General features: G+C 55.1%; 1 protein-coding gene and 1 long non-coding RNA gene across 5 annotated transcripts in view; one reads left to right on the forward strand and one right to left on the reverse strand.

The window, feature by feature from the left end:
- Positions 1-204: 204 nt before the first annotated feature.
- Positions 205-4211, reverse strand: LOC309615272. Of its 2 annotated transcripts, none has more exons than XR_014236681.1 (2): positions 4088-4211; positions 205-2937 (listed from the first exon to the last, which is right to left on the reverse strand). It is a non-coding gene; the product is annotated as an uncharacterized lncRNA (long non-coding RNA). The 2 variants fall into 2 exon arrangements; XR_014236682.1 differs by lacking the exon at positions 4088-4211 and adding an exon at positions 3127-3849.
- The window catches only part of AGO2 (argonaute RISC catalytic component 2), a 108047-nt gene continuing 99652 nt past the window's right edge, over positions 4027-12421 (forward strand). For 2 of the 3 annotated variants that reach the window (XM_082364638.1, XM_082364640.1), the window contains exon 1: positions 11127-12215. Coding sequence is in view for 2 of the 3 variants with exons in the window: in XM_082364640.1 (XP_082220766.1) it covers positions 12203-12215 (13 nt within the window). In the remaining variant the exon portion in view is untranslated. Of the gene's footprint in view, positions 4232-11126; positions 12216-12421 lie in introns of those variants that run through there. The other variant, XM_082364639.1, reaches the window with a different exon arrangement.

Genomic DNA, 12421 nt, shown 5'->3' on the forward strand with positions numbered 1-12421 from the left:
TCTTTCTATATTCTAGATACTAGTCCTTTGTCAGATATGCGGTATGCAAATATTTTCTCCTACTCTACAGCTTGTCTTTTTATGCTTTTAATGGAGGCTTTCACAGAGCAAAAGCTTTAATTTTGATGAAGTCCAGGGTATCCACTTTTATTTTTATGGATTGTCCCTTAGAACTGTTTGCCTAGTAGCCCTAGAGCCCAGAGATTTTCTCCTATTATTTTTAAAGTTTTATAGCTTTATGTTTACATTTAAATCCTTCATCCATTTTGAGTTACTTTTTCAGTGTCAGTGGCATCTTGGCTATTCTTTCCTTATCATACGGAGGAAGGAACACACCCTAGAGTAAACTATGTCTCCTGGACACACATTAGATGCCCCCTCCCCTGCACTTCCGTGTTCCAGTGGATGACAGCCTCTGTGCACAGTGGTGTCAACGCCTCCAGGGTGGTGCAAGGAGGTGGCCCTGGTTGCTTGCATATTCAGGATTCTCCACTTAGCCTCTGTTGGGTACACAAATGACAAAGTTATTTATGTATTCAAACTAAGTGGTTTGCATTTAATGTTGGGTTCAGTGTGAAGAAATTGCTTAGGAGTGTCGTTTGTTCCTGATATGAGAGAACGTATCAGGAACATATGGGCTTTTGTCAACTCACAACCATGCTCTTGAGTTTTTAATTCAGGAAAACAGCCAATATTTTTATTCAGAGAATCTTAGAAGCTTAGAGCTGGAAGGCATCATAGAAGAGCTCTACCACAGTGTTTCCCGAAGTGTGCTCCACGGAACCTGGAGGTACCCTGTGATAAAAGGGTTCTGTGGTCCAGTGGGCTGGGACACATCCAGTCTGTTCCCCTCCTTCCTCTTTGTAGAATCACAACTCTTTTTTTTTTTTTTTTTTTTAATTTTTTGGCTGCCCACGCAGGGATGGAACCTGTGCCCCCTGCAGTGGAAGCACGGAGTCCTAACCACTGGACCGCCAGGGAAGTCACTGGAATCATAACTGTTAATACTGTGTTAAAGGCTCTGAGAAGGTCTTCAGCCAAAAAATCTGTTTAGTGTTGTTTAACTCAATGCTTCCCAGCTTATTTGACCTCCTAACCCCTCGTTTATCACATGCAGAAGATGTTTTTGGAAACTGTTTTATTTCAGTGCCCACATTTTAGTCTTGAAGAGACAAAGGGCCCCCAACATTGAGTGCTTTGTGGGCCCGATGGCCACAGCAGCGAGCTGTGTGTTTTCCCGAGTGTCCTTTGCCTTTCCTGCAGGGTTACTGCTCTGGATCCGGTGTGCCTGACATGCAAACCTGTGGGGTCCCTGGCTGTGCTTACAGCCCTGCAGGCTTAGCAGAGCAGAGGGACCTGTATGGGATCCAAATACAGAGCAATGAATTGTATCCGAGAGAAGGACTGGGCCCCAGAAGCCCCAGGAGCCCACCCCATGTGGTCAACACCCAAGTGTTGGATGAAGGCCTGGAGAAGCAGAGCAGTGAAGGGCTGGAGAAGGTTCTAGAGGCATTTCCCAGAGAACTGCATGGACTGGATTGAGTGGGTTAAGTGAACTCACTCCCTGGGGAAGAGGCACACGGCAGAGGGGCCTGGGCTTTGCTTCCGTGGATGGCGAATCTTGGCAGTGCTTGGGACACTGGTGAAAGAGCGGGTTGGGAGGAGGGGAGAGGAGACGGACGTGGCCTGGAGCTCGTGGGGGACAAGGCGGGGCGCGCAGAAAGGGGGCGGGATTCCTCGACACTAGCGGTGGGGCATGACGCCTGGGAGACGCGGGCGAAGGAGGATCCCTGGTGAGGGAGGGCGGGGAGGCGGGGCTTAGGCCAGCGCTGTCTCTGCAGAGAAGCGACGCAAGGAAGCGTTGGGTAGACAGTATCTGGCCGGACTTGCAAAGGAGCCCTTGCAACAAAGTTACCCAACGCGAGCATCAAAGAAGCAGAAGGCGAGCTGAAGGGAGGCGGCAATTACAGCGCCTTCGGGGTGCTTTCTGAGGCTCGAGATTACAGGAGCACACAGCAGAGCCGTGAGGCCTCCGAGTGATTCAGTGATTTGGGGCGGAAGATAGTGCGGTGGCTGTGTGAGGGAGGGGACCAGGCGGATGCAGAGCAGCCCCCGGGCGTGGAGGGTCCTAAATATAAGAGGGATAACATTTATGATTATGATTTTTAAATGTCTTTATGGTGAAATATAGCAAAGGTACAGAAAAGTATATTTTTAAAAAATGTGCAGCTTAAGAGACTTGCAAAATGAACAGCTCTGTCATGGGCAGGAGGCTCGCACCCCCGAAGCCCCAGGCCTCTCCGTGGTCACAGCACCCCTATACCCAGCAGTACCCACCCACCATTCTGACTCTTAGGTAGCCACCTTTTTTTCTCTTCAGCTTTTTACCACTAAATGATGCCTCCCTCAAAAATGCAGTTCAATTTCGCCTGTTTTAGAAATTTTATACATGGACTCATGCAGTATGACTTCTGGCTTCTTTCACTCAACCTTGTAGAGTTTCATCCACGTTGTTGTACTTTGATGAAGGGTGTTCATTTTCATCGCTAGATTCCACTTTATGAGTATATGTGGCTCTCACCGCCTATTCGAAGACTGATGGACATCTGGGTGGTACCCAGTCCCACCCTGGTGTGCCTTCTTACCCGGACTTCCTGGGTTCCTAAACACACATTACGGCTGAGTAGCTGCCTAGGGTCAAGTGCGGATTTGTGTTCCCACAGCATGAGTGTAAGGTGGAGAGGTGGTCCAGGCCTCGGTGAGGGTGGAGGTGGTGGGCAGAGGACTGGAGAGGGATGGATGGGCGTCTCTGAGGCTGATGCCATGAGACCGACTCCTGTTCGTATCAGTGACTTGGTGAAGATCGAAGGCCTTTTCAGCTTCTCCCTGGAGGACAGGCTGGTCCTCCTGCATTTATTTAAGAACGTCCTTGAGGACCTGCAGAGACGAGAAATAAACCTATTGGATGCTTGCAAGCAAGACTCCCCTTCGTCTTCCTACCATCCTAGGCTGGAGGAACACAGAGTTACTGGCACCCAGTGTGCAGATAATACCTGCTTATAGGATGAAGGAATGAGATGGCAAATATGTTTAAAAGACAATGGGCAATTTGGGATTGTATTTCACCTTCTGGTTGCTAATCGCCCACCAATGAGGGGAGAAAGGAGTTGGCCTCTGGCTGGCCTCCCTGGAAAAGGCTCCAGAAAACAGCTGGATCCCAGGGGACTTGATCCATGGAGGAGGATTTGGGCTGGAGGGAGACGTATCCGCACAAGTGGGGCAAATACCGAGAGGCACGGAGGAGCGTGAGGGGGTTGGATAAGGGCCCCACGTAAAGAAACTGGGGAGGCCCCGAGGGCTGGAATGGGGCGTGTTATTTTGATCTGATCACTGATAGCAGCTAAAATTGACCAAAAACTAAAGTTCTTTAGATGGATTATCTGGGTTCTCGGCCGGGAGGTGGCGGTGTGGTAGTGAGCGAGGACCGGGGCGCGTTCAAGTTCAAGCTCCGGGGCGGGAGGAACCTTCGCGACATTCCTGTTTCGTTAATAACTTAAAAAAGCCTGGCGGAGATGCCGGGGCGCCAGGACGCGACACCACCACGTCAACACGGTGCCCAAGTTCACCCGGTCCGGCGGGGGCTAAGGGTGGGGAAGGGTCCGGCCCGCGAGCAGCCAGAACGGGCTCCCCGCGAGCGCCGCCGGCGGCGGGGAAACAAGGGGTGTGTTTTCTTTTCTTTCTTCCCGGCCTCTGGTGGCAGCGCCGCGCGGCCCGCTCCGCCCAGTCGGAGGAGACGTCGTTCTTCTGAGTGGCTGCGAGGGCCGCCCCCCAGGCCCCCGCGGCCCCGCGCCCGCGCCCCGGATCCCCTGCCCGCCCCCCCCACCCCCCCCCGCCGCCGCCGCCGCCGCCGCCGCCGCCGCCGCGCGGACCCGCCCCGCCTCCCCTCCCCCGGCCTCTCCCTCCTCCCCCGCCCTCCTCCCGGCCGCCCTCCCCCTCCCCCGCCCGCTCTCCCTCGCCCCTCCCCCGCCCGCCCGCCCGCCAGCCCGCCCGCCGCCTCCGCCCGCCGCCCCGGCCGCGTCGGGTAAACCTGTTTGGCGGCCGCGCCGGGGCGGATCGTGCGGCCGGCGGCTCCCTCGCGGCTCGCGGCGTCGGGGCCCGTGGCGCGCGCGCGGCCGCCCCTCGGCCCCGGAGCCCCTCGGCGGCACCACCATGTACTCGGGAGCCGGCCCCGGTGAGTCCTCGCGCTCGGGGCGCCGGCCCGGCCGCTCGCGCGCTCCTCCCCGCGGCGCCGGCGGCGGTTGGCGGGCTGGGCGCGAGCGCGGCGCGGCGCGGGCAGCGGGCGGGCGCCGGGGGACCGGGGCTGGCGGGCCGGGAGGCCGGGGGTCGGGGCCGCCGGCCGTTTCCTCGGCCCCGCGGCGGACACGCAGCCCTGGCCTCCTCGGGCCCGAGTCGTCGGGGCGCCCCGCGCGGCCTGGGCCCTCCCTGCGCCGCGTTCCCGCCGCGGTCCGGAGGGCTGGGACCGGGCCGGAGCCGGGACTGGGCCGGGCGGCCCGCGTGTAGGCCCGAGGCCCGGGCGCCCGCCTGGCCCGGCCTCCTGCGCCAGGCGCCTGGGCCCTTGCGCCGCGCGGGGCCGGCGGGGCTGGCGGGGCCGAGGCCCGGGCCGGGCTCTAAGCGCCCGAGGGCGTTGAGGCCCGGGCCGGGGGCGCCGAGCTCGGGGCGCGGGCGGCACGGGGAGGAGCGCGGCTGCTCGGCGCAGACCGAGCCGCGGCGAGCCTGGAGCGCTCTCAGTTTCGTTTTTCTTTTTGCCAGTACTTCTGCGGCCCCTTCTCTGAAGGAAAGTCTGGAAATGCCGAATTTTGGCCAGTTCGTGCTGGTAGTTAGGGCCGTAGACTGAGAGGGATAGGAAGCGGCACCCTAAAACACTAAAACTGCGTGCGTCTCATTTTCATTCCAGACACGCCGGCTCCTTATTCAAGTACTAATTTGCCTTTTGCAATTTACTAGAGGAAGGTAAGGAGATGTGCTGATTTCCTTAGCCTCCCTTCTTACTAGTCAGCCTCTCTTTCTTTAGAAAAGTTCTAAAAAACTTAAAGCAGTAACACTTTTTTTTTTTTTTTTTTTTTGATGCAGAGTAGAAGGGCGATTAACTTGCTGGGCCAAGAAAATGGTTAAGTGTTGTTAAGCTTTCTCCCTTCTCCCGCCAGGCACGTGGCTCCTAAATTTCCCGCTGGCCCTGCCACTTGGACAGGGCATATCCCGTCCCCTTTGTCCACCAGGCTCCAGCGGGCTGCAGGCCCTGCCGGCTCGGCATAGTGCTGCCTTCTCCCAGGGGCCCTAGCCCGCCCCGGCCTCCTGCTGATGGGGCCCTGGCCCGACCTGTTCCGGCCTCTCCTGATGCATTTGGGTCCCTTGACGTTTCCCCCCACTGCTGTGTCTGTCCACAAACAGTTCTCTGCCTTGTGAATCCTTTTTTTTGATGTCCCTTAGTTAGAAAGGTTCTCCAAGGCTGAGCCTGACCAACTTTTAAATCCTTACGGGCCCTCAGCAGTTTGATAGAAGAATGATTTTAGGCGTAATGGTTTTAACCGTAATCTGGAAGGTGACTCAGCCCTGGCGGGGAAGGGCCGGGGGCTCTGTAGTCACGGTCCTGGGAGCAGACTTGGCTCCGTGAAGCCCCGGATGGGCAGCGCCCACCCGTGACATGGCAGGGTCGGCCCTCACCTCTGTGAGTGAGAATCTCCCCGCTGATCCCTGTAGAGGGGCCCAGCAAGTGTGAGCCACTACGCTCTACAATTTTTTCACATTTTCAGTTTAAAAGTTGAAGGCCCAGAAAAAGCGAAGAACCTTGAGGAAGGTCAAACCTTTGTGTTGTGTCTGACGTTAACTAATCCATTGGACAGCTTGCTAAGTTGGTGGTGGTCATTTTGAAGATGGACAACAGAGGCTCAGAGAGGTTAAGAGCCTTGCGAGGGTCATATGGCCAGTGAGCATTAGGACGGTCTGTCTGATCCCCGCTGACTCTCCATACATTCTCCTTAGAGAAGTGGCTTTCAGTCCTTTTGACCTTGACCCCCAGTAAGAAACACCTGTTACATGTAGACTGGACCCATGTCCTCGCGTGTTCGGGTGTGATTGAAACTCGAGCTTCAGGAAGCACCGCTAGCCCGTGCTGTGTGCTCTGCACTGGGATCTTTTCTGGTCTATTTCATTTTCAAAAAAGCTTTAGTTCTCCGGATCTCCAGGCTCATTTCAGGTCCTTAACGGCTCTTGGAAAAATCATGCTCTGATGTGGGCCTCTGCATTGTGGCCTGGTGGGGAGAGGGCCCCTTGTTCTTGGTTCACAGATAAACCTGCCCTGAAATCGGACAGCTTTGGTTGAAAAAATAAATGGGTCTGTAGGATAGTTCTTAGCCAATGGCAGGATGGGAATGAAACCAAATTTCAGGCTATGCACGCGTGCTGTAATTATAAGGCTGTGGTGCTGTTTAATTTTATTCTACACACTAAGGCTTTTAATTTTTAAGAGGAATTTTTGGAATAGAGTCTCTTCAATGAAACTCTTTTTAATGTATTTCCTAACTTAGAATAATAAAAAGACATTTGATCTGGATTGTAGAAAAAATTACAGATAGTTTTGCTACTTCCCATTTTAATACAATTATTAAGTGACTTACTAAGTAAATTAATATAAAAAGTAGAGTCCACAGTAAGCCTGCGTTATGCCCGTTACAAATGCTATTACATATGTGAATTGGTATCTGGACTCTAAAGTTAGGTATGTTACTATTTCTTTGTTTGTTTGTTTGTTTTTTAACTATTCCAAAGAGTTAGTGGTTTAGAATGCGTGGACTCCCCAGTGACCCTGAACCTTCATAGATGATCAAGCAGTTTTTTTTTTTTTTAACCACTTAAAGACCTTAAATGGAGTCTCAGTATTGCATGCTCCCGAGGGGATTGTTTCTGTCGGTTTCACTGTGCTCAGACTCCTGTGAGTTAATTCCTCACAGCTTTGCTACAAAGTAACTTCAGCGACAGCTAAGGATTATGACTCTGAGAATGACCAACTTTCACTGTGGTTTCTAGTGTCATTTAACTCCTGCTGCACCCCGCTTCTTCTCCCTCAGTTATCTCAGTGAAGATGTGACCGGTCTTCCAATAACAGTGCACTGTTGCCAAATAGCAGCCGGCCCTTTGCCCGGGTGAAGCTGCGTCAGGCTGGAGGGCGTGGCTGGGTAGTCTGCTGCCCTCTTGTTTTGTGAACACTCAGAATGTATCACTTGACTTTTAAAATAGTTTCTATTGTGAATTAATTTAAAGTACACATGAGTAGAGTGACTGGTATAATACGGCTTCCATTTATTTATCCATCACCAACTTCAACAACTATCAAGATTTTCCACATTTGCTTCAGATCTGCCCCTTTCTCCTTTTTCTTTGAGGAAATATTCTTGAGTGAGTTCCAGATCTGTCGTTTCACCCTGAATACTTAAGTACCATGTCTGAAGGATGGGGACATTTAAAACTCAATGCTATTGTCACACTTAACAGTCCATAATCAATTTTTCTCATTATCGCAGAAGTGTGTTTACTTCCCGGTTGTTTTGAATCCTGAATTTTATTAAAAGTTCACATGTGAATTCGGTTTTATGCCTTTGAGGCTCTTTAATCTCGACTCTACAGCTAGCCCCCCCCCCCCCACCCGCTGACTTGTGAAGACCATGAGATCCTTAAGATCTCTTCTTCGGAGGATGTATATCTTTCCCCCCAGTTTTCTTTAATTGTTCAGGGTCCCTGTGTTTCTTTGGGGAAGGCTGATGAGACCCAGTTGCTCGTAAGTTTAATTCAGACGCACTTAATCTTCAGCGTTGTTTTGGGACAGGCCGCTTTGCACCTTTAATTTTCAGTGCAGTGGAATCCACTCTTTACGTGGGGCTCTGTCAGCAGAAGGACCACGGTGTGATGCGGAAAACGTGCCTGGGGCTCGTGCCTCTCGTGCAGCTTCTCTCCTCGTCTGACTCGGTGGACCCCTCCTTCCCCAGTGTGTGGTCGGGAGACGGCTCTCAGCGCCCTTCTGTCCTGTTTGCTCCCGGTCATTTCTCTCGACTTTGCGGCCTCACCCCCAGCTTAGCCGCCTCCGCCGCCAGCGCCCTTGCCTCCCGGGGGGCTGGGGTTTGGTGCTGGGGTTACAGGCCTGTCCTTTTTCACTCTAGGCAGTGAAGAGGTCATTAAGTATTTACTATTCTAATTTTTTGTCTGCATTTTTTTCCCTCAAAATTTAAAACCCTGAAACCTCCTCACGCTTTGTGCCCGGGCAGCTGTGCCCTCCTAATTTATCTTTGGACAGAGCTGTACCCTTGGCGACGCCACAGTTTATCCTCTAAACTGGGAACTTGTGCAAGTAAAACAGGGCACTCTTAATGACTTCCCTGGGACGACAGGTGTGCACGGACGGCGGCAAATCAGGGTGGACGTCTCCCCAAGTCTTAGCCTCGCACACAGGCTCAGAAACAAAGGGCTTCAGCATCGCTGACTCGTCTGACTCGCCAGTGCTTGCCACTTACTAAAGTCCTCACACAACCTGAAGGTCACAGGCGCGGTCTTAGAGGGCTGCTGCTTTGTGCCGCAAGGGTGCGCTGCGTCCCCCTCCTGTGGAACTGCAGGTGGGGGAGACGGCCCAGCCCTGCCTGCTGAGAACTTGAAACCCCACTTTCCTCGCCTTCCTCTCACTCTCCTCAAGGTCATGGCTGGAGCAGTGGGCAGGCAGGGGCTGCCCTGGTCGTGGGCTCCAGCCCTGTCCCCGTCCTGGGCCTCAGGTTCCTCGTCTGGGCCTGGCCGCCTTAGGTGTCCGCGTCTTCATCCCGTGGTGCATTTGTTCCTCTGTGGACCTCTGATGTGACTGGAGCTGAGGAAGGAGGTAGTGGGCCCGGGGGACAGAGGGTGTGAACGCCCAGCGGCCGGTGGGCAGGTGGTAGGGCAGGCGGCACGTCCCACCAGGAAAGGCGCCATCTGCTTTGGTGGCGTGCGGAGTGTCATGTGATCGCACGGGTCCTAGGAAGGTAATTCCAGCAGCCCTGCAGGTGGAAGAGGCGGCCTTGGCAGAGCAGCATGGGGGCAGGTGTGACGGAAGAGGTGGGCAGTCAGGGCCTAAGACAGTGGACCCCGTCTGGTTGGGATGGCCGTGGGTAGCGGGGTGGGTGCCCTGTGGGTATAAGCAGCCAGCGGCCGGCACTCTGGCCCTGGCCTAGCTTTGCATCTCGTCGTCTGCACTTACCAGGTAGACGCCACTTGGCAGCGGCATCCGCTAGTGTCTGGGCTCCAAACCACGCCTCACCAGCTCCGTGACTTTGGCGGTTGTGTATCTTTTCTAAGCCTCGGCTTTCGCACTTCGAAAATGGGGGGGACAGCACCAGCCTCAGGGTTGCTGTGCGCATGAGATGAGATGTGCTGGACCTTCGTCTCCGGCGAGGGTGGGTGCGAGTCTGCACAGTGGTCTGGTCCTGCCTCCTCATGGGGGGAATCAGGGGCCCGCCCAGAGCAAGAGCCTGTGAGGGGGGAGTGGGGAGCTGGCCGCATCCTCGCCTTCCTGACCCTGCTTGTTGAATGTTTGAACAAGAAGGTGCCGTCGCGTCTGGCTTTGTGACCAGCAGAAGGGCCAGCGGGCTCCGGGGAGGGGACTCGTGCGTGGCACGTGGACACGTGGAGTTTGAGGTTCTGGAAGGCTGAGGCGGGCGCTGGAGGTGGAGGACCGGGGCTTGGGCTCGGGGGGACATGGCTTCACGGGCCCGCCCACAGCCGGTGCTCAGTGAGTGGGAACTGGGGCCCTGGGAGAATGCAGCCTGGCGCCCACCCCCGCAGCTGGTCGCAGAATCACCTGAAGGCTTTTCCCCATCTCTGCCCCTGAAGACCCAGGAAATTACATTTTGCAAATGTCCCAGGTGCTTGCTTTTTAGGAGGAGCTTGAGACCCATTGGTGTTGGGAGAGAGGGCGGGGAGAGGAAGCCAAAACGAGCCTCGTGCAGCCCCAGGGGGCAGCTCATGCCGGAAACACACCTTGGAGGGCAGCCCCCGAGAGAGGGGGGTCGCCGGTGGAGGGGAGGGGTTCTAGGTGGGAGTGTGGGTGTTCTGAAGAGGCTCTTGCGATGCACCGTAAGGAGTTAACTGTAGTTTACCTGCGGTTCCCTTCCTGAGAAAGCTTGAAGGTCTGGTTGAATGACGACCACTCCTTTTCAGTGGCTGTAGTTACGGTTCCAGGTTGCTTTGAATGCAACTTGTCTACAACTTCACTTAGAACTGGGTCAGAAGGAGACTTCTAAAGGTTATTACTGGGGACTTGAGTGAATTCTCAGTGAAAAGTGTTCTGTGTCCATCTGTAAGAACCCATAGCAACCAACAAACAGAACTGGAGCCTGGCTGAAACCAGCCAGCTCAGGAATCTGGGTGGCTGCTGACCTCAGTCTGCCTCGTTGCAGCTGAAGCCCATCTTGACTCTCCCTCCTGCCTCCCGGGCAGTCACTCAAGGGGGCACTGTTTTTGTGGTTTTCCACGTTATTTCTGGGTGTCTCAGCTCTGAGCTGTAGTACTTAGAGAGTTGCACATAAAAGGTCAAAATGCCGAGGTTCGTAGGTCTGAGTCATTTGAGATGTTTCATCAGCTTTGACTCCAAGTTAAATAACACAGCCATTGAGAGTAGCTTCTTACAACGCCACATTGATGCTGGTGGAGCAGCTTGAACCCGGCGGGCCCGTTCCGGCGGCCCAGGGGTAGGTGGGCGTGCTTTGTGCCGTTCGTTTGTGAGCCTGGAGGGTGGGAGGCCCCTGCGCTGGGGACTTGCTCACCAACCAGCTTCTCAGGCCCCTGCTTTAACCGAGCTCATGCAAGACGCGACCGTGGCCGGGTGTTTGGCGTGACTGGGGTCCTCTGTAGCTGGTGCTGCGTCTGAGTCTCAGAGACCGTGACCGAGGCTCCCGTCCCCGCGGCACTTGTGTTCTCAGAGTCCTTGCCGCTACTCTTGTGGAGCACAGTCCCATCCATGCGGCGGGCTAAGCAGAACGAGAGAAAACCGAGGACTTCTCCTGGCCTTACGGGTAGCAGGAGGTGGCATCATTTGTTTTTTGTAGGAACAAAGGAGCTAACAGAGAAGTACAAGTGAAAAGTGGAGAGAAGGCGAAGGAGATGCAGAGCGATAAAAAAGATAACTTTGGACAAAAACTGGGGTGTCAGAGAGTCTGGAGCTCCCGGGAGCTAGGTGTCGCCGTGACTCGCCGGCAGACCTCCTCTCGCTGTGATGCAAGCCCAGAGCGCGGGCTCCAGGTCAGGCCGACCTCGCTTGAATCCTGACTGTGTGGCTGGGCACTCGCTCGGCCTCTCCGAACCTCATACAGAGGATGAACACCTGACGGTGGAGGCGCTCTGATCAGGTGACAGAGCGCGGGCAGGTTGCTGTCGCTTCCCTCGTGCGTGGCCCCAGGAAGTGCCTGTGGGTTGCTGTGTCCCTCCCTCGGTCACTTTATCCTGCTGTTTACTCCGCACACAGTGGCTTCTCTCCGTCAGACGCGTGCTCCTCTCCTTGACCCTCCTGGCTGACCTCTGGGTCTTCACTTTGTAAGCCGTGAGGCATACGGAAACATTTCACAGACCACATCCCTGATAAATACCATCTACCAGGTGCTGTGTATCCACAGCTGCCTTGTACGGCTCAGTACCAGGGAAGTGAAAGGTTGGCCTTGATGCTCGGAGCGCATGTTCCTGGCAGAGTCGTTCAGAACAGACCCAGCTGTGCTGTGCAGTGGGGACCCGCCTGGCGTGACCACGTGGTGGCAGTGGTGCCGGGGAGCACCAGATTCTGTCTCCAGGTGATTAGCCGGCACAGCTGGGTGAACCAGGAGACAGTTTTCTACCTGTGATTCCACGTGGTGACTGGGGGCGGGGGACATCGCTGGGGACCTTTTGTTCCCGCTGTGTGCTGCTGTTTTAACAAGTGTGCGGTTTGTTCAGTGTGAACACACGTGCCTCACTACAAGAACATCATGTTAGACTTGGAGGGCGTCTCAGCGCCAAGACTGGTAATCACAACTTAACCTTGATCTGGAGGCATGGAAAGCCTTCGGGGGTGAACAGTCGGAGCACATGTGAGGGGAGATGGAGAACCGAAGCAAGTCGTGTGCAAGTAACGTGCTTGTAAAGTGTGCCTGGGGCACCTGTGATGGAGAAGCCAGGTGAGCAGGATCGGGGCCCTGCTGCGTGGTGGTCAGTGCAGGTGCATTGAGAAGGCACCTTGGAGCCGCTTGGGCCGGAAGAAGGGGAGGGAGGGAGGTCATGCTGAGCTTGGAGCCTTTGGCGGGACTTTGGGCCCAGGAGGGACTGGGCAGAGGAGGGCATCAGCCGGCAGGGTTTTTACAGTGATCTCCGTGGACGTGTGGAG

This window comes from Balaenoptera borealis, assembly GCF_965194805.1.
Source record: "Balaenoptera borealis genome assembly, chromosome: 17".
NCBI classification, from domain to species: domain Eukaryota; kingdom Metazoa; phylum Chordata; class Mammalia; order Artiodactyla; family Balaenopteridae; genus Balaenoptera; species Balaenoptera borealis.